The sequence below is a fragment of the Homalodisca vitripennis genome, chromosome 8, assembly GCF_021130785.1.
Source record: "Homalodisca vitripennis isolate AUS2020 chromosome 8, UT_GWSS_2.1, whole genome shotgun sequence".
Lineage (NCBI taxonomy): Eukaryota > Metazoa > Arthropoda > Insecta > Hemiptera > Cicadellidae > Homalodisca > Homalodisca vitripennis.
The window spans coordinates 101,096,054-101,123,215 of NC_060214.1; the positions used below are offsets into that span (position 1 = coordinate 101,096,054).

Here is a 27,162-nt window from a genome sequence, read left to right on the forward strand (position 1 = left end):
GAGGTTAAAATGACTGTAGCTGATTATAATATTGTTGTTATAGGTTAAGGAAGATTGTGTTGTGAAAGGTTAACTCTAAATTTCCGTTTTAAAAAAAACGATATTTGAGTAGTAATTGTTATCTGGTTGTACATCTAGTGGATTTTCAAAGTACAGTTTTGAACAGTGATGTCTTCATTAAAACAAATCCATCGTTACTCGTGGTGTATTGCTCAATTTTACAAAAATAACCGAAATAGGCCTATAGCAAATTATCGTAGAATATCTTCAACTTGTCATGATACCTATGATGTTATTGTTGTTGGGGGCGGTCATGCAGGAACAGAAGCTTGTTCTGCTGCTGCTAGAATGGGCTCAAAAACCCTTCTTATCACACATAAATTGGAAACAATAGGTAAGGAATTTATGAAGTTGACCTCAGTTTTATATCGATTAGTATAATCATTGATATTTAATATTAGTATATCGAATACGATTCTGTCTATCATATCAACATTTCCATATTCATAATAACAATCATATTTGAAATTAATATACTACACATAGTGACAATCTCATAAATAATAAAGGAGCTATAACGATCAAACAAGCAACTAGAACTGGACATAGGAAAAAGTCATAAATAATAATGAAATGATAACAATAAAACAAACATGTATAACAGAAAATACGAAAGATGCTAGCTAATTGCATGTTTTCTCCTGGGTAGGAATCAGTAACCACTTTCAAGAATTTATTGAAAGCACCCTCTCTAGAAAACCATGTACTTCTCTTTTCTGTACAAATACAGAGATGATCTGCAAACAGGTCGGCTGACATGCCACTTTTTAAACTTCGCTTCACGGTCCTCCACAAGTTTTTGACTGGTATTGTTTATAAAAGATAATAGGTTTCTTATATGAAGAAGTATTTATACAATTTAATTATTGTTCAAGATCAGTATCAGTTGGTTATATCAATAGTTAATTAATACCGTTTGTCAATATTGATATAAAAATTATGGTTGCCTGTAAAGTCGGTTTTACGGGCGAAGATTTTACGTGACGTCTTTTTCTCGGTAGAATATTTATTGATATGAATATTATTAAATTGCACAATAGGAACAAGGAATTGAATGAAAATAAGAATTGCACAAATTTTAACTATAGAAATATATTTTGTTTACTAAAACATTGTACATAATTTGAAATTAATTAAAATTTTTTATTGTAAATGGTAAAGTTGAATAAAACATTTACTAAAATTGGAATTTGAAATTCTTGCTAAACACAGTTAAATTCTAACTCCACGCGTGGTGATTGGTCGGTTTAGTTCGTTTGTTTGGTTGCACTGTTATGACAGGTTAGAGGTTATAATTTGTTATTTTAAATGTTTGACCAGCAATACGCGCTGTTTCTTCTCAATCGACTGAATTACGATTGATTGCAGAGTGATTTAAACTAATAATTTACTTAACACTATCAACATTTGTCAATAGTATGACATAACCTATAAACTCAGTTTCTCAACTTTTGTGTCAATCTAACAATTAATCAATCAATCATAGTTTACGATAATGAAATATCAGTGTACAATTATTTACCTTTATTGTTGTAGTTGTTGTAAATGACGAATCTAAGCACTCCACATTTTCACGAATAAACATAGTTATCTGCTTTATCCCGTGCGGCGGACCCACTGGACGGGCATCGTAACGTTACCGGGCGTTACACTTTTTTCATGAGTGACTCCGAGCCGCAACCTAATTTAAGACGTTGTCACGTCAAAAACGGGTCCACTTATCGTACTCTATTCCCTACCGATGTTACATGATATCAAATATAAAAAAAAATATGAAAGAAATTGAAATTGATCCAGTAATTGCTCAGAATTATCAGAGACTGAAAGTCTCAACCATTCAGTTATCTGGCACTCATTTAACATTCATTTACATGTCTGGCGATTGATTTTAAGTCTGTCTAATTAAGAAAATTATGATCTTAGAAAGAATTACTGTTTCATGTTTTCAGATACTCCCCAATTTCAACTTCCACTAAACTTTGGCAGCAACTGACAATCAATTTCTTTCTTAGGGCAATTTCTTAATTGATTAAAAAAAAAGCCAGGTTTAGTGCACTAGTACAATGCAGATTGGCTCTTGGCTCATGGACTATTAAAAATCTGCCTTATCCTACACAATTAGTTTAAGATATTTGTTTTGCAGTTCTTCAATACACTTGTATTCTCAACTGTTGTTTTATTTAATGTTATATTATGTCTGCTGTAGGTGAAATGTCTTGTAACCCAGCGTTTGGTGGCATTGGCAAGGGTCATCTCATGAGAGAAATTGATGCTTTAGATGGAGTCTGTTGCCGTATTTGTGACAAATCTGGAATCCAGTACAAGGTAAACAAACAGACCAGTATATTGTATTCATTTATTTAACAGTTAATCCATTTTTATTTTGAATCACTTCACAAATAGTTAAATAGTTGCTTTGTTGTTAAATAAAAAATCCCAACTATTTTCTAAAAAAATTTTGCTAACAAAACAAATGAATATAGCCTACTTTTCTTAATATATCTTCTTAGATCATGCAGATTATTAATACAAATATATTACATTTTAAATTATATACAGTTGTTTACACTTGTTGCAAATAAATTCTCAACAATTGAATTTCAATTCCATGCTGTCAGATATTTAATGCTGGATGAGGTTTTAATGCATACAAATCAATTGTTTAAGAGACTGCTTTACTGAAATGATATTGAGGTTTCTTTTATAATATTAATGTTAACAAGCCGATTATTATTTTTGAACATAAAGTTCTATGACTGAAACAATCCATCTTTTAATCAGTCTTTGATTTTTTTAAAAGGTTAAATGTATATGCAATAAATGCTAATTTTAAAATGTGTATTGATTTATAATGATAATTTGACTTTATGTAATCAACATTTTTATTTTTTTTAAACAGTACGGTACCGGTATTAGGAAAAATAAAACACTTTTTAGGGCATATAAATCTTACAATTTCTGCTTTCGAAATAAAACACCTCATATAAGTCTATGGTCAGGAATTAACAGCCATCAATTTACTTTGTCCTTAATCCTCTATTCCTATGGGTGTTGTGTGCATTGAATAGCTAGTGTCCAGTTAACACACCTGTATGGCCAGATGTAAGCAAACCATAAATCCAGTGTAATACTCCTTGCATTTCATTTCAATGCCCAGTATTCATGTCTTTGATGCCACTCAAAATATGATTAGATAATATAAATAGGAGGAACTAGATCATCACTTTACCACCTCTCCTAACTTCACTTAGAACAATTCTTGCAGACCAGTTCTATGAAAATTATGATATTGTAACAGATAATGGATATCTACATTAATGACAGATTTCTATGAATTGAAAAGTGTTTTTGTACTTGATAGATGCCTTACTAAAATTGTGACAACTATATATTCTCCATTGTCTAATGGAGTAGCATTATTTTTGTACAACTTTCTTTGACTTATTTATAACAAAACATATTTACTCTTAAAACTTGTTTCGTACTTAACGAATTAAGCACCACACGAAATGAATATTTTAGGGGGATCCAGTGTTCCTACCAATATTCTGTGAAATAACCTGAAATTTCTGTGACATGTGTGTCTTAGGTGCTGAACACTCGTAAGGGACCCGCTGTTTGGGGCCCGAGGGCGCAGATTGACAGACAACTATACAAGCAGAACATACAGGATGAACTGTTTAACAAAACACCCAACCTGGAGGTGATGGTGGCTTCAGTGGAGGATCTGCTTATGGAGCAGCCTAAAGACCCATTGCATGATTGTGTACTACAGCAGTGTGTCGGCGTAGTTCTAAGTGAGTTCAATTTATACTCGAGGTCTTGTTTCTTTTTAGATTTCATTGGTAAAAGTGAAGTATAGTGGTTAGTACAAATTTATAATTGAAGTAAAATCTGATTTCAATAATTTTCAACCAGTAAATATTTGTAATTTTGATAATAATGTTTAATTTGTAGCCATTTAAACAGTCAGTGAGCTAGCTCTGCTCCTAGCTACTTGTTATGTTTAGCACAAAAATAGGTAAATAAATTAAGTTGTTGCAAATGTAAATGAATAGTAGAATAATTACATAATAACCTCAGTCGTGCTTAGCTTAATTCTGTAATTTTTCTGTATTATTTATATTTTGCAACATTAAGAAGATAATATCCAACAACCAGATGTTGAAGTTAAGATAAGAATCACTTCTGATCTGACTAGTACTTTGTCTTTCTCTAAGATTTTGAGATAGTTACAATTCCTATCTCTGACAAGCAGGTATGACGGTTGTTTAGTAAGAAGTCTTCATTTTTGTGTAGATTAAGAATAATTAGGAAGAGACAAATGGTGGCAATAGTAATGCATTCAGGAGTCAGTACAGCTTCAGGAATTGCAATGATGAGAAGTATGTCCATGATGACATAAGTAGAAGCTCATCTATGATGGATAAAGGAAAAATGGAAAGGACTCCTGAAAATGTATGAACAAGTTTTGGAAAATTAGTTTTCCAATGTATCTAAACTTTAGAGTGTTTTCACAAATTTTTGGAACTGCGGTGCATTAACACAGTTGCTAAGGTTGACTGCCCCTAGAAGTCAGCGATATCAAAACGTAGAGCTCTGTTTCTCACTCTGATATGTGCTAGACTTGTTTTAGATGAAGTATTGTACCTTTCTGTCTCCTTAGTTCGTACTGATGGCAACCCTGGTGGCTGCCCTGGCAAGCATAGTATAATTTTTTTTTTCCACTTATGTCACAAAATACCATCTGTTTATAAAGAAAATATGATGGACTTCCTATATTGTAAATAGTGCTTTTGTAACACATTTTTACTTATTGTAAAGTAATGAGAGAAGGGAAGGAGTTATGAATAGATTGTGTGTAATTGCCACATACAGCTGACCGCCCAGACAATTACTATGAAGAAAGTACACAACTTACTGGTTCAGAAAAGTGCATGATACCGTGTCCTATGTTTTTTAGTATTCTGATCATTCAGGACCATTGGGATGATGACACAAAAAAAGTTATTTCAAAAAAGATTTTAGTTTTAAAATTTTGTTCTGAAATGGTTGTCATATTCAACAAAAATAACGCATATACAATAAAATTAATGAGATTGAATTTTACACCATATTAAGTACATCATTGGGCAGTTCTGCCACAGTGAATGTGTTAAAAACGCAAGAGTACCTACCACAAGCTTTTGAGTTGTGATTAGTACATATGCTTCTGTTGATTTTCTTTTTTGTTACTACACAGAAGGAGAAACCTTAGTGTTCAGTATCATAATTTCTTATGTAACTTAGGTATCTTATACTAAGGATTATGGCTTCTACAGCTTGCATGTCAAAGGATAAATTTATACATTGGAAATTGGTTTGTGAATTATGGAAATTATTATCAAATCTAAACCCTTCTGTTAAATGTTCAACGACTTCAGACAAGACATCCAAAACAACCAATGTATTCTATTGACAAAATTCTTCTTGCAGTTAGGCTACATTTGGTCACAGTCTCCGTGGTGAATACAAAACTTGCTTTGTGAGCAAAACAGATTGTTTTTAGCACCATCTGTATTAAATAAATACAAAGCTGTTTACTCACCAATCCATCAGTATTACCATCATCAGACAAGATTATTCAGTTTTCATGATGTTATCAAATCTAATATAATTAAAAAACAAAAATACAGAACATATACCAGATCTTTAAACACAGTAATGAATTGAATTGATAACAAGTTGGCTTGCACTAAATAAACATTACTTTGACCCATATCTTGTTTAAGACTTTTATACCAGAAATATTGTTAAGAAATATTGAATAGTTATAATTTCCAGCATATTTTTCTTAAAAATGTTAATATTATCTATAATTATGAAGGCTTTTTACCCCTACATTGTACACTTAGTGACCCAAAAGTTTCACCATCCTACCATTACTTCCAACCATTAAAGGCTCTCAAATCCCATTTTGGAATATGTACCAACATATCTTGTGGACGTTTTCCTTGGTTTTTAAAGTTAACCATTCTCAAAATAGGAGTAAAGACAACTACAATTGTTCAAATGGAATTACCCATCAAGTAACACTTAAATTAAAAATTAAAGTTCTTGATCATACAAAAGCAGCAACACCAATATAACAAATTTCGGACCATTCTGTCTAAAATGAATACTATTTAAACAATGGTAAAATTCTAATTTCAATAAAAACGCTTTGTGGGATGGATGACTTAGAGACTTCTAAATTTTACCATTCTTTATCTTCTATTAAGACCTTCAAAATGAGGTGTTCCATTATGGGCTAAACCTTAAAAATATTTATTCCTACAAACCGTATATGTTTGGAAGAAATGTATCTCTGCTATCTGAGAACATTCCTTAGTTTGCTTGGCAAACTATGCTTGGTTTATTTCTTAAATCCTATTCATTTCGGGTTGTGTATAGAACAACTAGATACTGTATACGTTGGCTTGTTTTGCCACTTGTTTTGAGGTGTCATATGAATTTATAAAACCCAGACTGAAGATTGTCTGCATAAACTCACTACAGTAAATGCCTCATCTGTATAATAATGTATGTTAACTTATCTAAATAAATGCTTTCTACTTATGTTTTAGTCATTAAGTGATAGTAAAAATGTTGTTGACATTTGTTATGCTCATTGTATGATTGATCTGTTATTACTACTGATCTTGTGATGGCTTGGATCAGACAACGGACAGACGGTGAGGTCACGTTCTGTGATCTTAACAACAGGAACATTCTTGAAGGGCCAGATTAACATCGGACTGGACGTGCGGCCTGCTGGCAGGATTGGAGATGAGCCCGCTATTGGGCTAGCTGACACTCTGGAAAGGCTCGGCTTCCGCATGGGCCGACTCAAGACTGGTACGCAATTATTCCTTCCTTGATCTCGATTACTAACGCTGTTATTATCTTTGAACTTTATTGTATTTAACATCCATCATAATAAACACATCCTTATTTTCTATGATACCCAAGCATGTTACTGAATTTCCACTCCCCAGGAATACTATTGTCACTCAGGAAAGAGGAAGGGGACATTTTTTTCTCAATCTGCAGTAACAGAACCGATCTCTTTTGAGGGACAGAAGCTACAAACTGATGCAGGTAACAGAGTCAATTGAACCGTAACAACATCAATTTAGAGTGTGGCACCAGTTTCACCCTTAATTTGTTAATTGTCAATGAAAGATCTGAGAAGAGTGGCCATGGCAACTTCAAGACTCAACTGATTTATCAATTAATGGAAATCCTTAGAAGAATATCAATTATGTGGGCTGAGAACTGTTATTCTTCAAGCAGTTGAAGTTAACAAGATAAATCCATTCTTGATTGGATCTACAATGTACAATGGTGCACAATGTTATCAGTTGAACAGTTTAGCCTTTGAATAACCACTGCTACACAAATCTAAGATAATCTAAATACAGTTTCCTGGTTCGATTTGTGGTTCTGTTGAAAATAGTTATACCTCAGCCTGCTGAATTGGCACAGTTGTAATTTGTAAAAATGTTAAATGAAGGGTCACCAGTTTATTCTTGGTAATGAGCCAATGCTTAAGACTTATACCCTCCATCAGAAAGCTCTCACAAGGTGACAAAGCAAGAATAAGAGAAGTCTTACCTTTTCATCAAACCTCTCAGTATTTATTATAATAAAAGTGGATGATGAGAATGCAATGACACTTTTCTTCTTTTTATGTTCCACTACATCTTAAAATTGATATTCTTATACCACATTTTTCTTTTACTTCATATTAATGAAATTATCTGTTTATTACAAGCAAAAGTTAATTTTATTTATTTTAGCCAATAATACTTAATAGTAATGCATTTGAACTATTTTTTTCTTCCTTTATATACAGTAATTAATTTTAAACAATTTAAATGTATTTAATTTTCATAATTGTGGATAACTCTGTAATGTATGTAGTAAGATACGAAACAATAATAATGAAGTAAGTTTGTGGTTATATATTTTATAAATAACCAAAAATTTACTTATGCAATAAATTTAAAACATTAGAGTACATTGAAGGATACACTGAAAATTACTCAGGGGTCAAAGATAGTGAATTACAGTTTGAAATATTAATTTGAAAGTTTTTCAATTTCTTTATTTAAGTTAGAGTAAAACAAGTTAGGGCAGTTGATCATGGTGGTGTGTGGCAATGACTGAATAAATAAAAGACATGATAAGTATCACGCACATAAATTAAAAAGTCCAATTATATTCGTTTGTTCAGATAATAATCAAAGACAGTATAAGTAATTTGAAATTTAAGTTGATTTTCCAGCAGTGAACAGTTACAGTTTCTTGAGTTCTACAGTGTGTATACTTGATGTAAAATAAACTTTTCGGTAAGAATTTTTTTAAGTGAATAAGTTTGATGAATAAATATTTAAAGTTTAATTACAGTGGTAAAGCAGTTCAGGTTATAATTTGGAAAATGCTCTTTCAAAAGTCAGTTAGTTTTTTTTTTTTTTTTTGTAATAGATTTACACTAATTTTTACGATGGGTTTAATACTTTGTTCAAGAAAGTAGCAAGTAAATATGTTAAGTTTCGTTTTGCCAAAAGAAAGTCTCTTTTATCACAGTAAATTTCTTGATGTGTCAGAAGGGAAATAAAATATGGATTGTCATAAAAAGAAGTTATGGAAACTCTTAAGGGTTAAACTAATTAGGTATGCTTGTTTTGATTTTAGCTCTATTTCACCTTCCGCTTAGTTTAGTGTCTGCAATCGGACACTGTCAGGGATCCAATTTGACTCCTTGATTCTGGAGTCCATGTCTAAAGAGATACAGAAAGAGTTGGTGACGAAGTTAAAAAATGAACTCTTTGAATTGTTTTGACATTGAAAACACCTAAACTACAAATGAGGTTTATCTGGCTTCTACCTGTTATCGAGTGTAATCCAGATAAAGAAATGAATCAGCTTCTCTTCATCTGCAAAGCGCTGGATGGCTGCTAAGAAACCAGATAGACATCTTTTGTGGTCTATGTGTCTGATGTTGAAACTGTGCAAAGAGTTTGTTTTTTAACTTCTTTGTCACTGACATTTTTGTATTTCTTTAAATGTGGACTGTAGATTCTAGGAACCAAGTTTATGAAAGTGTCAGATTTCAGACACTGCACTAAGCGGAAGGGGAGCTAAATTCAACATTCACATTGAATCAACCTTTTCACTATAGCTACGACATGTGTAATAGGTATGGTGTTTTTATATATCCATTGTATATTTTTGATAACGCTCAGGATGCGTTTACTACAGGGACTATTATTCTACTGTTTCTGTTGTTAACTACAATAATTGTTCTATTGTAAACTGCCCTTTGATTAAATAGATTGAATCATGAGAGCTTGATGGTTTCCTTACAACAGGTACACCTCCACGGCTGGATGGACGAACCATAGATTACAGCAAGTGTGTACCCCAGTGTGGCGACGACCCGCCCGTGCCCTTCTCCTTCATGAATGATCAAGTTTGGATCAAGGTCAAGTCAGTTATTCTATGTGAAACTTTTATTTTACACTCTCTTATATATTGATTCTTGCCTTTTAGTCTTCTTAAAATATAGAATAGAATTTTGAAGAATATAAAGAGTATTTTACTACAGAATGACTACTACACTGACTTCTTTTTCGTTTCTTCAGACGAACATGATTCCAGGAGTCAAGCCTGTGACAGCATCAGATTTCAGATGCTGCATTAAGAGGAAGGTGAACTGAAACTAAACTCAACATTCACAAATAAAACAAGCCGTCTGATTAAGCTGTTAAAAATAAATAAAACAAACTGTGGCTGTTTTTACTAGTTTATTCTACTTTATGGATGCCCATAGGCGAAAATATTATAACATAGCTTAACATTATAATTGTATATTTGTGTAGCTTTTGGGTTTAATAATTACAACTTTTCTGGAATAAGTATGGATGAAGACCAAACAACATTAATCATGGTAATATTTCATCAACTGTTTGTAAATAAAATATTGAAAAAAACTGTTTGTCATTATAAAAAGATTGTCTGTTAAGAAAAAATCCATCATACTATTTTAATTTCTTTACAAGTTATAATTTTATTTTTTAACCATTAGAGCGCTGGATATAAATTAATGTCTTTACTTCCTCCAAGTGTGCAATTAGCTTTAAAAACTTAATGTTGATTTGATTAAAGTTCTATTTAAATTAAAATTTATGAAATTATTATAGAAAGTAAAAAAATAAAAATAAATTTTTTGAAGACTTAAACGATATATTTTACAAATAAATATTTATAAAGAAACAAAACATACAATTTTCCAACTTAGTGAAAACAGAACAAAAATAATTTTAAAAAAAACTAAATTGTTCTGTCAATATGAAGAAGAATGATTTTATTTCTTGAGAACACATTTTTACAACAAATACAAAATACAGCACTGATCAAGAATTAGTTACATTTGAGTATTTAACTACACACTAATAACAATGGTATACTAATAATAAAATACTAATACGTATTTTTTAAAACACTGCAATTTTTTCTCAAGAAAATATAGGGCCTCTAAGGCAGAGCCTGATTAGAGGGTCCTTCTGCTCACATTAAACATTGAAAATTGAGCGTTCAGAAAGCAATAGTTTACAATGTTGTCGGTTTTTCAAAAAAGCCTCTAATTACTAAAGATATGGAAATAATATGTGTTTCTTTACTTAAAACTAACTTTAGCTTGAACAAACTGTTGCATTTGTGTGTAAGAAAAACTTTGAGCTAAATTGGTTTTATTAAATAAATTGTGACCAAAATATTAACTAACTAGGACAAACCTATTGTTGAATTGTAAATAGAAAACTTATATCTTCTAATTTAATAAGCCATTTTTTTTAATCTGAACTGAAAAAAATACTTGTTTTTTTGCAACCTTAATTTTTTTAGGTAGCAAATTGAACATTCTAGGCGCAAGAAAACTGTAGGTTTTAGTAAAAAAGACATTTCTAGGTTTAGGCACTATGAAAGTATCAACATTTCTTAGTTTTTTTGTTTATAAGCATTGTCGTTTTGGGGCATGTTCCCACTTTTTAAATAAAACAGTTTAAGAACTTTATATACAAACAAATACTTAAGAGGCAATATTCTTAGGGATACAAACAAAGGTTTGTGTGTGTTCAAATATAGACTTGTACAAAATTAATCTTACTATATGTTTTTGTTGAATTAAAATTGGGTTTAGATATGTGTTAAATGTGTTACCCCATAGTATAATTCATTCCGTACTCTAACCTACTTTGCACCAAAGCCAAAATACAAAGTTCGTAAAACATCACTGTTACTTAAATGTTTCAAGAAATAAAAGTACCTTTAAAATATTATTGATTTTACCCTTAAGTTTATTCAAATGAATTTTCCAAGAAACCTCCTTGTCCACAAAAACCCCTAGGTACTTGATTTCATTGGTTCTACTTATGTATGTACATTTATTATTCACACAAACACCTTGTTGATCGAGGCAATCAGCACATGAGTATTTTACTTGTTCAAAAGCGTTAAAACTACCCTTAAGACTAAATAAAATGAACTTAGTTTTTTCTGCGCTCAGCAGCATATGGTTTGTGGTAAACCACCACTGCAAAGCCCGAAGGTCGTTTGTCATATCTGACTGCACTAAAGTCCCAGTTGGATTTATCATAGCAGAAAGCAGTATCATCTGCAAAGGAAGTTAACTTTCCTTTAAGCCTAGCATTACACAAATCGTTAATGTATATGATAAACAAAATGGCTCCCCAAGACCGAGCCCTGGGGCACGCCACTCTGTATATCACCCACCTCACTAAAAACTGAGCCTATTTTAACGCATTGCTTTCTTCCTACTAAATAACTTTGAAACCACTTAAATACATTGCCTCTGATCCCACAACTATACAACTTATCTAGTAAAACTTTATGATTGACGGTATCAACGCTTTCTTGATATCGAGAAACAGACCCGCAAACACATTTACCTTCATTCAATCCAACAAATACATTAGTCATGAAATTTATCAATGCATTTTCTGTATTCATCCCAGATCGAAATCCAAATTGTTTATCACTAAAAAAGTTTGTGCTATGTAAAAATTTAAGGAGCCTATGTTTCATAAGTTTTTCAAAAAACCTTCGAAAAACATGACAGTAAAGAAATTGGTCTATAGTTATTGCAAAGGCTTTTGGATCCATTTTATGAATAGGTATTACAACAGCAACCTTAAGTTTTGCAGGAAAAACTCCACTTTTAAAACTTAAATTAATAATGTAAAGAAGGACGCCAATTATTTTCAAATAAAACTCTTTTAACTAACTGCGTACTGATACCATCAATGCCTGGGGCTGTGTTTACTCTTTAAACTATTTACTACAGCAATAAGTTTCTTCAGATAAAAACTGGCTCAAGAAAAATTGATTTTCTTTCTAATTTTACAGGAAAATTGGTTTTATACTGCAATTCTAAAAACTGATTTGTAACATTACTGCCTAAGTTTAAACTATTTACTATACCTAAGAAAAAGTTATTTAGCTCATTGGCTACTTCTTTATGATCAGAAATTATGGTATTATTAACCTCTATTTTGACTTGACTATCTACTTCTCTAGTCTGACCTGTTAAGTCATTAATCAATTTCCCACTAGTCCTTGAATTACCACTACATTGTTCAAACCTTCTTTTGTAATAGTCTTCTTTTAACTGAGCGATACTTTTCTGTAATTTATTTCTGTATGAGTTGTAATTAATTTCTTAAATTTATATTAGCTGAGTGTTTTTTTACAGTTTTAAATAAATTATTCCTTCTTTTAATTTTCTTACATATAAAATCATTAATCCAAGGTTTGAGATGTTTGAATGTGCAATCGTTTTCAGTGATCAATGTCTTGCTCCGTTCAATCAAGTTTAAAAATATTTCAAAGAAAGTGTCGAAAAGCAGACGACGCGCGTCATTAATTTCTATAAACAGCTGTCCAGTCAGCCGTATCTATCAGCTGTTCCAACAATGTATAGTCCTGTGCGGAAGCGCGGAGTGGGAGGGGGAGGGCACCCACCCTTCCCCCCATCCACACGCTCCACGACACCGACTGTGATTTGACAAAGACTATGATCCGTTATACCCAGATGCCCTTTACATGTGCATTTTACCGATACGCAACTTCTATTTGCTACTCTAGCAAACACATGGTCAATACATGTTTCAGACTGCTCTGTTATTCTAGTTGGGCTCGTTAATCATACTTTCCAACCCATAGCTTGCCATTAAAGATTTATACTCGTCAATTGTGGTATTATTTCCATCTAAAATATTAAGATTTATGTCTCCAATAAAAAGAAAATTTGGTGTATTCCCGAAAACTCTTTCCTTAAATAATTTACTTATTTCATTATTAAATAAATTACCAGAGTGTGAATGTAACCTGTATAAGGCCAATAAACTAAATTTGTGTCCGAATTTTTCAAAAAATATATGAAGTACGTCTGCGGTTTCAAATTGCAAACCTTTGTTTTCAACATTATTCAATGTGTTTTTGACGAAAACACAAATTCCACCACTCCTCTGGTCTGAATTACATTTAAAAAACAAATTAAAATCTGGTATTTTATAGAAATTTACTTGGTCTGTATCTATCCAGATCTCAGACAATATAATGATATCCAGGATTAATTTGAATTGTTTCTAGTTCAATCAAAAATGCATCAAAATTTGATCTGAGACTCCTTATGTTTTGATGAATTATATGTAATTCTTTAGCCATTACATTACTTTTGTACTTAAATTTTGTAGCCTTTTACACACGGAAAGCATCTAAGTGATAAAACAAAAAACCAAACAATTATTTTCGATACATGCTATTTCAAATTTACAAACTTGCAAAATCAGCTTTGCAGGTCACCTGGATTGATGTAGATTCTTCGTCTTTGCGCATGAAAATCTTGCCTCCACGAACCCACAGGAACTTGTACATCTTCTCCTTTTTGAGTTGCCGAGCCTCTGCAAACAGCCTCCTCTTTGCCGGTGACAGCGCCTCATTTATGTAGACAGGTTGGTCGGTCCCATGTTCATGTGTCCTTGTTGAGAGGTTAATTCTTGACTCGTCGTTTCTTGAGAAGTTCCTCCTTGTCCAGACGTCGGTTGAAGGAATTTCACGATGATTCCTGGGGGTGGTTCTGTTTGGGTCGGTTCTCCTCCCTAGTCGGTGACAGGCGTCAATCATGGTGTCGGAGATCGTCATGTCGAGCGCCTTCCCACTTCCTTAACGATGCTGATAACATCTTCATTTTTCTCCTCAGTGATTCCATGAATTTCCACTGCATTGAGCCTAGAATATTGCTCCATGTCCGTCTACTCTTTTCTCAAGCTCATCAACTTTTTTCTGAAGTTGTATCTTTTTTTGTGTGAGATCATCAATAATTTTTCAAACATCTTTCTATAGAACTGTTTTGATCAGTTACAGCTTTCGTGTTTTTCGTCTAGTTTTTCACTGAGAGACTCGTAGCTTTTGTTAAAGCTAGCGTCCTGCACTTTTCTGGGCTTCAGACATTTCGGTTATTTTTTTCATGATATCAGCCAATGGTAATCTTACCCCTCCTCCACGCTCCAGATTCAAACTGCATACTCTTTCTTCTTGTATCTTGACAGGGTTTACATCTCCACGACAGGTCCATCCGCAGTGACACAATCCACATCAGCTTTTGTCATTTTGCAGCATGACGCGTGAAACTCACGGGCACAATCACTACACACTAACTTCAGTTGATTGGATTTAATTACTTTAACACATACACCACAACTAGCCATCTTCGTATTATATTAAATGATTTTCGAGTACAAAAATACAGAAAAACAACAAGCTTAGATTGCCCACAACTATAACTGCTTTTGAATACGCAGGCATAAACAGGCGAGTTTAAACTACTAGCATAACCGGTGCACAGCTCTCTTATCAGTAAGGTCCGTCTTCTCTGAGCGCTGACTCATGACTCATTCTTTGGCCTCTGTAATCAATACTCAGATGTAACATATAACACACAATTTGTTACATAAACAGAGTTTGCACGCAGACCTGAAGAATTGGACTGTCATCCTCCCCATATATTAAAAGCAATCAAACACCCCACAAAACGGTATTCGGTTGCAATAACAACTTGTTTCGGATCCATAACAGATGGCCGAGAACAATGAATAGAGCTCAGCTCTTGTGTGACGATCAGTTTAATATTCTCCACGCATTTTATCATTCATTTTAAGAACTACAGTTCACAATAGAGGACAGAAACTTGGATAGCGACATTTCCCGTAGTAGGCATGTGGAGCCTTTATTACCATGCATAGTGTGTATGAGAAGGGTTTAATTAACTAAATTATTGAAATATTTTTACTGATAATATTTTGAATTAAAGTTTAGTATATTTAATACCTTATAGCCTTTTTAAATATTAACAATAATTTATAGGAAGCTTAAATGTTGCTTTTCCTTATTGATAGTACGGCAATATATCCAGTGCTTCATTTCTAGAACTAAAGGTGACGGAACTGTAACCACCCAGAATGCTGTGGGGGGAGGGGGTTATACCTCCCAGACAAAAAAGTTCTGGAGGTCCTTCTTTATAAAAGTTAGAAAATATGAAGCCTCAAATCAGTGTTTTCATAAATTTCTGAGGTGTTGGGGGGGAAAGTGTCTTCTTTAACTTTTAAGTGAAAATTAAAAGTCCTTAAGATTTTCCAAAACAGATACCATAATGGCAGTTCTATTTCAAGCGGTTTTCCAGTGTGTTTGGCCTCAAAGCAAGCACTGAATATATCTAAATATTTTATTAGATTTTATTTAACTGTATTGATATCAAAATCAAGAATGGATCAAAAAGAGACTGTATGGATGGGAAATTGTAATAAACTTCCTCTTTTCTTCAGGCTGAAGACCAGAAGCTGTGTTACTTGACAGAAACGTCTCGCCATGTTGAGAAGTTGGTGAAGGATAATCTGCACAACAACCGGCACGTTACTGAAGGCATCACCGGCCCTCGGTACTGTCCAAGCATCGAGTCCAAGGCTCTCAGGTCGGTTGTGACTCTCCTCGGGAGTACAACATGTTACCACTTACGATAAATATATTTATTGTCATTAATCAACAGTGGTTGCAATAGACATAGCCAAAGTTACACTTAGTCTGAGTGTAGCCTTAATCTTAGGTATTAAAGGTTACATATCAAATTAAATGGGTCAAATAAAATACATTTATAGTCAAAAAAAGTGAATAGTTACAATATCTACATTTAAAATGTATAATAATACGTGTAATAAGTTAGAAATATATAAATAAATTAAACACATAAATAAATATAAACATTTAAATAAGAAACACATTTTTACTTACCATCTTGGATTAAAACTTAACAGAATAGAAATTCCCATTTTCAAATTCAGTTACACTATAAAATGCTTGACTAATCAACCAATTTTTTATTTTTGTTTTAAAAGCGTTAATTGGAGGGTTTTTTAATGTTTAAAGGCAATTTATAAAAAGTTTTATACTAGCAAAGCTAAAAGACTTTTGGGATTTACTCAGTCTAGCATATCTTACATCCAATAGATCTTGACCTCTGGTGTTGTAACAGTGGATTGAACCTCTTGAAATAAAACTATTTAAGTTTTCCTTGACATGGGCGAGACTATAGAAAATGAATAGACTAGGTAATGTGAGTATTTTAAGCTCAGGAAATATAGTTCAACATGAATCTCTATCCCCAGACCTTTTATACACCTGACCACTTATTTTGCCACATGAAAACTTCTTGGGCTCCACTGGAACTATCCCAAAGAGTAATACCATAAAGTAAACGTGAATTAAAAAATGCATAATAAACTTGGGTCACTAAATCTAAATGTGTACACATTTTTAATTTACGGATCAGAAATAAAACTCTAGAAAGGTAAGTACATAAATGCTTTGTATAAATGTCCTACATCAATTTAGAATCCAAATTAATTCCAGGAAGTTTAACTGTCTTATGCAAAGTAGATTTACTCAATCTAACCTGTTACAGATTAAACAATTGATATATATTACCTAGTTTAACCCTTATCAGCCCAGGTGATGAAGTGAAAGCACCACACTCGAGGAGTAAATAATGTATATACTGATTAGTTCAAATGGTATCACTACTCTCAGATTTAAAAGTTTAGATATCCAAGTTTGGATGTTAACTGCAAACCAACACTAAAAACAGGCATGGAATTATAACAATTATTACATTGTGTTTTTGCAGTGTGTTTAGACCTGAGATATATTGTTTAAACTTTGCATGAATATAGAATATTAGTTTTTTGAGGTAATATTATTATTGAAACTATTAATTGAGACCCCTTTGTTTCTAATGAAGATATTTACTCAGCTATTTATTATCATTGTATTCTACTGTTCTTTTTGAACAAAATTATACCAAATACAGTTAGATTTGCAGTAAAATCCATTTTTTACAGATTTTAGAAAAATAGCTTGCAAAAATGGAGAAAACAGCTTGGCATTGGAGGAAAATTCTTAAGGCATTTGGAGGGTTAACTTGAGACATCTCCCATAACACTGTGACCATAAACAAAGTTATACAAGTTTTTTGGGGTTTAGTATTTTTCTAATGGGGCTAAACTCATGATGGCCACTAGTATAGCTCGTTCTTAAAATCTTTACCTTTCCTTGTGAGACATCCTGTGTTTATTAAATGCATAACATTTTAATTATAAAGGCACATTTTTGTTTTATAGTGTGCATTATTTTAAAGAATAAATTATTGATGGTAGTCTTCTACAGATTTGGAGGCCGATCACACCAGATATGGCTAGAGCCTGAGGGGCTCACCACAGATGTGGTTTACCCCAACGGTCTCTCCTGCACCTTGCCTGCCGAAATTCAGGTGGAGTTGGTGCGGAGCATCCGAGGTCTGGAACATGCTGAGATCCTTAGACCAGGTTAGACTTTTAGAATAATACTAATTGGTCTACAAGAGATGTTTTACTGTACCAAAACCTGACTCAAAAGCAGTTGGTTTTGTTTCAGATCCCTTGTTGCGTTTAGAGAAAAGAAACCTTTTTTTAACTTAAGTTAGAATGTTCGAACATTTTTTTATTTAATTCACCTGAATCCCACTTATAAGATAAGTGGAGGTTTGGTAACTAATTCTATTCAGATGAGATTTAAGGCCTTTAAGAAAACAAGGAATTATTTCTTGACCGTGCTCTATAGATATATAAATTCTGAAATGAAGTGAAGTGCACTTAAATACTGTATTTTTGAGACACAGCCTGCTCAATGGCTGGTTAATACATTCCATATGTGTAAGCTACTTGACAATAACAATATTGTAACCACGTCAGATTGTACTTGCTTTCACTGGCAGATGCTAGAATAGAGAAAGCCATCATTCCATTTTCCAAGGTGACATAATGTATAGTATCCTAGATCTCTCCTCAAGTTGACTGCACCATAGGATTTGGGGAGGAGGTATTCCAATTCCCCACTCTTATCCATCCTAAATATCTTGCACTTCAAAAGCCTCACAGGTGATCTTTAATGTTTAACTGCAATAAGATTTCCTTAGCTTTTTTTCTTTTCCTTAGTCCTACTGATATAAAAACTGGATCTAGTACTTTAAGTATTAACTCTACACGAATTTGGCTTCAACGCCTTCTATGGGTGTTTTTGAACCCTACTGTTATATTTAATGAATTCAATTTAATAACAGATAGTTAAGTAACAATGATGCTGAAGTCAAGTAACTATTAGTCATGAAACTATAACCAACTGCCATCATTTTTAAAACAGTATATTTTGTTGTAAGTTTCAATGAACCGATACAAGAATAAATATCTGAATTGACAAAACATAATAATTGTTTTGTTTAAGGTGTAACACAAAACACAGATCTTAAAAACAATGTTTAAATCCATCAGTAGTAATTGAGGCAAAACTGAATGTGATCTATTACCTTACCACAAAAAATCCGTAAAGTAATAAACTGTTAAAATAAATATTGTTATGAAGTGTGAACCATGATTAGAACAATTATTTATAAAAGTAGTAAGTGCACTGTAAGATACCAGATAACTGTTTACAGAAAAATGTGTATATCAGTTAATTCTTTGCATCGTTTTAACTGCAGTACTTACACAAACAACTTAAATGTGCTTTTAGTCATTGCCACACTTAAATTTATAAGCGGTAATTCCTGAAACATTCAGTAAACGAATGTCATTCATAATGTACTCTAGTCATTCATAGTATCTGTCTGCTCTAGGGTATGGTGTGGAATATGACTTTGTGGATCCTCGTGAACTGTTCCCCACCCTGGAAACCAAGAAGGTTTCTGGACTGTTCTTCGCAGGTCAGATCAACGGGACCACTGGCTACGAAGAGGCTGCAGCTCAGGGAATATTGGCAGGCATCAACGCTGCAGCTAAGGTGTAAATTGCTTTTATTGTACTTTTTGCAGTGTCTTCAAATTGCTCAAGAGTTTGTTTGATCTGATCACTGCTTTGGCTTGTCTTTATTAACTTCTTTGCATTTTTAAGAATTGTCTTAACTACTAAAAAATTTGAATGGTCAGTGGAACTAAAAAAGCATTGTTCCACCTACAGCAATAATTTGATGAAAACTATGAAAAATGACAAAATTTTTCACCTGCAACAAAAAATGCAAAAGGTGCATGGTTGGGTTGGTTGGAAAAGTAGAAAAGATTGATAAATTAATTAATCCAGGTTATAGTTGCAAACAAATGCTATTGATAAATAGCAAAAAAGTGTTAAAGGAAAATGAAAGTATCCTGCCACTATCTCTGATGCAGCAGAAAATGGACGAATGCAGTAGGAAGTATGTCAACTTTTCTCACCTGCAAAAATGGCTGAAGGTAAATGGAACTACCCAAGCATTGACTCATCTGCAATAAATGAATGAAGGCAAGGATCAGTGTCCAAGCATTATCTCACCTGCAACAAATGGTTGAAGGTAAACCGAAATACCCAAGCATTATCTTACCTTCAACAAATGAATAAAGGCAAGATGAAATACTTAACTCATCTGCAACAACAATTGAGTGAAGGAAAGGAAATGCATTCAGTCACTGGGTACACCGAGCTGCTGAATCAAATTGGCGACTATAAAGTCGTTTACAGTACTGCAATATCATTTAAAAATTCATGCAAGGATTTCGTATTGATCAAATATATTGGTGTTGCTCACATAGCTGAAATAAATCGTTTAAAGGTTGACACTGTAAAATTGTCTTTGTTTAAATTAACAAACTTCTAGTGTTGGTAATATTATATGACTTAATAAACCAGTGACTTAACCTAATAAAATTAACTTCTATTTTTTTATTTTACTCTCCAGGTGAAGGGGAGTGATAAACTTACGATAGATCGCACGGAAGGCTACATTGGCGTGTTGGTGGATGATCTGACAACACAAGGTACCAATGAACCTTACCGTATGTTCACGAGTCGTGCAGAGTTCAGATTGACACTTCGTCCGGACAACGCTGATCTGAGACTTACAGAGAAAGGTGTGTGTCGTGGAACAGGAAGTATTTCAGTACCATTAGCCAATTCCTTATGGTCTGCCAGACCTACATTTAAGAATATATTCAAGTCAGTCTTAATCAACTTTGAAAATGGTATTTTACTGTACTTGCAGTGAAATATAGATAATTTGAACCTTTTTAATTTTAATTTTTCCTCCAGTCTTTTGACATTTGTATCAAGTAAAATGTCAAAATAGTTTAGTTAATTCTAATTTTGAATTTTGTTTTGAATAATTTAAAATTGTATGTCTATCATATATTATTTTATTTTTAAGTTTGACTTTGAAAAATAAAGCAAAGAAACAGTACAATGCGTAATATAATACTGCAGTTAAGTTTGAGCAATTGATTTTGAGATTGGAAAATATTTCTTCATGGTTAGTTTTTTAAAATAACCTACCTCAATACAAAGAAAGTATGGAAACATTTTTAGATCACCACTTTAGTGCATCTTTTGGATCACCACTCTGTCTCAAGCTCTCGCTCTGTGTCAACAAGTGTCCATGCTGTCCCTATATATCTTACACTTCTCTTAATTGCAGGCTATAAGGCAGGGTGTGTGTCGGAGACGAGGATGACCAGGTACAGGAAAGTACAAGCCGATCTGTCCGAAGCCCTCGCTCTGTGTCAGCAAGTGTCCATGCCCATCTCTAGTTGGAGACAACTTCTTCATCTGCCGAGTACCAGCCATGCCAGTGTTATGAAAAAGTGAGTTTAAACCACAACTAGGGTTGATTGTATCCGATATATTATTGGTTGTGGGAGTCAAAGTCAAACACTTTCAGGGTCTGTTCACTGTGGAAATAGGTGAAAGTCATAGTTTGAATGTTAGTCCAAATCACCACATATATACAAACCCTTAATTTAGAAAACCATAACTGACCGGTCTTTCAAATGGGTTAGAAGTGTTGAACCTAACTCTGTTACAAAACAAGGTATTAAGAAAGATAATTAATTTATTGTAACCTGTACCTAAAAGGAAGACCTAATAAGTTATGTAGAGAAAATAAGCACTATAAGAACTTGAGCAATGTTTCAAGCAATTTACATAGTAGTTGAACCAAAAAGTAGAAGACTGGAGAGAGTGAGCTTTATGTTCGGAAGAGAATAAACTTGATACTACACAAAGTCTGTTAAGTAAATCAATTGTGATCATAGAGCAAAGAATCAAAAGTAAAATTGAAGGGTCTAGTTTTAAGGAGTAAGCCTTACTGACTGTCACTGTGATATAGCCAGGTGACCTTTGGCTGAAGATCAAGACTGGTTGCAATTAGTCTATCAGTCAGTGGTCGGAGTTTTGCAAGAACAGACATGTAGCGGAGTTAAGCAGTCCGGTCGTGCATGCTTTCCAACTCTTGTGGTTGAACAAGTTTTCTGTGAGTCTTAATAATTATTGTAATTCATTATCCTGGGTCATACTGTTATTGCACATTAGTTACAAATTAACTATGATGATACGCTAATTGGGTTAGACAATTTACGAGGTTTCTGGGCATCTGGAATATGGGTAGCATAATCTAACTCAGTGTTTCTCATGTATAAATGAAGCTTCCTGCACAGTTTCAAGTCTATAGGTAAGTTCGTCTTTGAGATGTGTATAGAGACAGAAATAAAGTTCTTCGAGCCCCACGAGTGATAAGCTCCGTTAATGCTTAGCCAAGTAAACTGAACTAACATCTGAAACGAATAACAGCTGAGAGTTACAAGGGAGTTTGAAGGGAAGTAATTCAACACTTTTTTATGACTCATCAAAGGTGTGAGATAATTCTTTTTTAGCAACTTTACCAGACCAATAAATATTTAGTCGTATATGAAGGGGTAAAACAAGATGTACTTGGTTTATGCAGTGCTTTGGAGATGTTGGCCTGTGTGAACGACAAGGTGGAGCCACATATGCTGCCTGAACATCTGCCTGACCTCTTCCATGCCTTGACGGATAAGCACCACATCTATCCCAGACTTAAGGTGGAGGCCCTGTACCAGTCTGCGGTACAAAGTCAACAGCTGGAAGTAGATGCTGTACGCAGAGACCAGGCACTTGTCATCCCACCGAACATTGACTACAACTCGTAAGTCATCTCTTTTTGTCTAGTTTAACATGGTTAGTTTCACAAGGAGCCTGGGTGCAGGGTGTTTGTGGAAATGCATGTATTACAACCAGAGTAACCAGTAGCCTATAAATATAAATGGCTTACAAAAGAGGTCTTCTTCACAAAAGATTTCTGATGGTGCACACCTGAGTTCTATGGCTAATTTGGAAGTATATGGGCCAGGAACTAGATTAGTGGTTCCTTAAGAAAACAAGCTATGATATTTCAAGTAGACATCATGATTGAAAAGTGAGCCAAAAGACTTATCCAGAATAATCCTAAAGGTGATGAATATTTAATACTATCAATAGTCAGGCTTCTTTAAAAGCACTGGGCTTTTATACTTTAGAGTCAAGGAAAATATTAGAAAGCAGGAATGCTCTGATTGGATTGGCAGAAAGGATCAAAGTGGGTGCTAGGTCACAATGCATTCCTGGAAAATATCAGATGACCTGGCGAAGAAAGGCTCTGAAAGAAATTTCATAGAGCCAGAGCTAGGCTGTGGGATTTCCTCCTCATACAGCAGAGCTCTAGAAAATGTCTGGAAAAAGAGGGTCAGATCCAAAAAGTGGAGAAAGGCAATAAAAAAAATGTTTATCTGGCTAGAATTCTAAACAATGTAAGAAGCATATATGACTGGTAATCAGAATGTTAACAGAACTCAGCCCTCTTTGGAAACATATCATGAAGGTGCGTTTAAGCCAAGCTGATGAATGCGGACTATTTGGAGAAGAAGAATAATTAGTGAAAACATAAGGTTAGATGGTCCTGCTTTTTGTGTAAAAAGGAAACATACGTAGTTGATTAATTGTGGAGAACAAGAGGTCTAACTCTCATTGGTCTTTTTTTTCAAAAGCATTATATATGAGGGGTAAACAGAGTAAAAGAGGCACAGAGGTCCAATCTCTCAGGGGAGGGGGAGGAATCAGCTATCTAGATGAAGTTGATATGATAAATATATTGGTTAATATATTATTAAATAGTGTTTTATTTATGTATATAAATTAATTAGGATTTCTTTAACCCAGAGATAAGATAATCTAGGGGTAGGTGTGCGTGTTATTCATTGTTCATCAGTTGTGTAGCAATGTTCTGAGTAATAATAAAAGTATTAAAATTTTAATTGATCATTGGAATTAATTATTCAATGTTCTTTAAAAGAGGGCATGTAAAATTTATGGAAGGATTATCCTTAGATTAGATGATGCAGGTACTCCTTTGATTATTTGTATTTCTTTGTAATTCTAGGGGTTGATACAATGCAGCCAAGGTGATTCTCATACTGCATAAGCTCTCTGGAAATTTGCTATAATAACCTCATTTAGATACTATGATGACAGTCTGTTGGATAGTAGAAAAATCTTTAAAACAATGATCTTTCAGCCTGCTTTTGAGCTATGGGAATAGGAAAAAGTCTGCTGTGCTAACATCAGGGCTGTTATGGTAGGAAGGGCAGATTCCATGTGAATGTTGAATTTAGCTCCAGTTCACCTTCCTCTTACGGACAGCATCTAAAATTTGAAGCTGTTACAGACTTGACTCCTGAAATCTGGAGTCATGTTCATCTGAAGGGATCCAAAAATAGTCAGTGACGATGAATGAAGACATTCAAAAAGAATCCTCCAAGACAATGAGAATACCTCTTCTTCACCTGCATTGCACTACTTTTTTAGTCTGGGTGTCTGATGACGAAACAATGCAGGGGGTTCGTTTTAAACACCTTCTTTCTTCGTCACCGACTATTTTTGGATCTCTTCAAATTAAAGGATTTAGGAGTCAAGTCTGCAACAGCGTTTCAAATGCTGCCTGTAAGAGGAAGGTGAACTGGAGCTAAATTCAACATTCATATCAGGGGTTTACGGTACTGATATGTATTGGGTCACAGAGGCAAGATTTAAAGCCCTATCTAGGTAAGCCAGGTGGGTGATCACAACAAAGACATTGTGGACTAGAGTGATGTTGTTGAGAACCTACAAGTGATCAATTGGTTGTAAGACCTTATAAGTCTAGTAGTACTTAGTTTACTTAGTAAGTCTAATAGAACAGTTTTAGTGTTTTAAGCCATAATCTGTAGTTGACATTGTACTGTTTTACAAAGTTCATAACATTTCTGAACAAAAAACTATGAGTAAAAACTTTACTTAAACTAAATTTTGTTTCAAGGAACAAACTGTCCCTATCTTTTGAAGACCGAGAGAAGCTTCTGGCTGTTCTGCCGCAAACAGTAAGTATACTTGTGAAACTAGCAGCTTATTCACAATATTTTAGTTTACATTTGAGAACACCAATAGCTTTCTCCAGTGAGAAATGGAAGTGAAGCATTGTTCACTTCAGAAAATGTAACCACAAGCAAATTCACTTGCTTTTACAATGCCACAAACATTTTCACTTTATCAGTGAGTAGATTTTAAGAAACTTTTTCCGTAAAAAAGGATTATCCTGGTTATTGAATTTATACTCCCCATAAACTATAACAGAATAGTTCACATAAACTCATGGCAGGAATCCATTGTCATTTTCTTATTAATTATGAGATATATTAATAGCAATTTTATTTTCAAATTCTTTTCTACTTTTTTAAGAATCGATTTTAAAAACCCTCTCCCGGTCACAAGCCATGAATCGCCACGCACTGTTCCGAGCCACTGCAGGTCAAACGCCACGAATCGCCACGATCTACATTACCATCTGTGTCTGTCTGGTGCTGCCTCCCACCGGCATTAATTTGAACTATTACAGTTTCTAGCCTATACGGAGTCCTACTTCTAACTATTGAAACCATTACAACGAATTATTATCTGTTATTTTGGCAGTAGTTGAGTGGGTAAAATATGGCTGATTTTAGGTGTTCACTTCGCAACAGTGAGATTGATCGGGAGGTGTGTAGTAATAGTGATATTAGTGATGTTAGTGATGCATCAAGTGTTGGTGATTTGAATGATGTTGACGATAACATATTACTGACTGAACAAAGTGATTCGGAGAGTGCTGGTGAGTCAAACGATGTTTGCTGACCTTGAGCCTGGCGAGCCGATGACTAGTTGTCGCGCGACAAACATGCGGCCGTGTGCCCCCTCCCTGGTCTCGCACAATAACTTACACAGAACCAAATTTATTTTACAGTGATTTTGGGGCCATCTCACACTTTGCCTGTTGGTTCTGATGTCGTAGAATATTTTTATTTATTGTTGGGAGGTGATGCATTTTTTGACAACATAGTCGAGTGTACGAATGCATATGCTGATAAAAAACAAGATGCTGTAAACAAACTTGACCCACATTGGGCCCCGGTTTTCTAGAGATGAAATCAAAGCTTTTGTAGGAATAGAAATTTTTATGGGCTTATATGATCTACCAAACGTTGATGAATATTTCATCGGTGATTTTGTAAAATGTCCTATAGTTCAGCAATGTCTGACCTTGCGCTGGTACAAGAAAATAAACCAGTATTTTCATGTAAGTGATCACACATTCAGACTCCCAGGAGTAACAACTATGATATTTTTGTATAAGGCTAGACCAGTTTTTAAATTAATTGATGACTTCAGACAATACTTCAAACCAGGCCGTGATATATTTGTAGATGAGGCCATGATTGGTTTCAAGGGTCGGTTTTGTCCTAAAGCAGTACATGCCGAAAAAGCCGACTAAATGGGGCATAAAAATGTGGGCGTCTGCTTGTAGCAAAAGTGGTTACTTTTTATTTGGTAAAGTATATCTGGGTAAGAAAGAAGAAAAAAACAATACATTTTTATTGGGAGAACAAGTTGTGATGGATGTGGTTGAACCATTTTATTGGTAAAAACCATCATGTCTACTTTGATAAACTTTTTTTCATCTTTTAATTTAGCCAATATGCTGTTAGAAAAAGACACTTATTCATGTGGTACAGTCAGAATAAACAGATTTGGATGACCTACAGAGCTAAAAAAACCTAAATCGTTGAAGCTAAAAAGGGGTGATAGTGTGTTTTAGGCAGAGTGGCCAGGTTATTGCGACTGTTTGGCGAGATAACAGAGAAGTTTTATTTCTTTCAACTAATTCTAATCCTGAGACAACTTTAGAAATAAATAGAAAAACAGGAAAGGGCAATGAAATTATAAAAGTAAATTGTCCTGAGGTAGTAAATTAAATACACAAAAAAATATGGGTGGAGTAGATAAATCAGTCCAGTATCGCAGTTACTACGGTGTTGGTAGGCCATCAAAGAAATGGTGGAAATATTTGTTCCACTTTGTTATAAATACCACTATTGTAAATTCTTTTATTATTTATAAATTATCTAACTTACCTGCAGAAAACAAACATGGTCAAACACAACTGGATTTTCGCAAAAAGCTTGTTGAGCAACTCATTGGCAACTTTACATCGGGGAAGCGATTAGGAAGAAAGCGGAGTTTACCGATAGGTGTAGTGTCACCAAAAACC

General features: G+C 33.8%; 1 protein-coding gene across 1 annotated transcript in view; it reads left to right on the forward strand.

Annotated features, from left to right (window-relative positions):
- Positions 1-101: 101 nt before the first annotated feature.
- Positions 102-27,162, forward strand: part of LOC124367795 (protein MTO1 homolog, mitochondrial) — a 29,123-nt gene continuing 2,062 nt past the window's right edge. The window contains exons 1-12 of the mRNA XM_046824911.1: positions 102-394; positions 2,267-2,385; positions 3,650-3,857; positions 6,760-6,936; positions 9,456-9,568; positions 15,987-16,132; positions 17,881-18,038; positions 19,364-19,527; positions 20,455-20,626; positions 21,187-21,352; positions 22,492-22,713; positions 24,898-24,958. Coding sequence (XP_046680867.1) covers positions 169-394; positions 2,267-2,385; positions 3,650-3,857; positions 6,760-6,936; positions 9,456-9,568; positions 15,987-16,132; positions 17,881-18,038; positions 19,364-19,527; positions 20,455-20,626; positions 21,187-21,352; positions 22,492-22,713; positions 24,898-24,958 — 1,932 coding nt within the window. The 5' untranslated portion in view covers positions 102-168. The remainder of the gene's footprint in view (positions 395-2,266; positions 2,386-3,649; positions 3,858-6,759; positions 6,937-9,455; positions 9,569-15,986; positions 16,133-17,880; positions 18,039-19,363; positions 19,528-20,454; positions 20,627-21,186; positions 21,353-22,491; positions 22,714-24,897; positions 24,959-27,162) is intronic.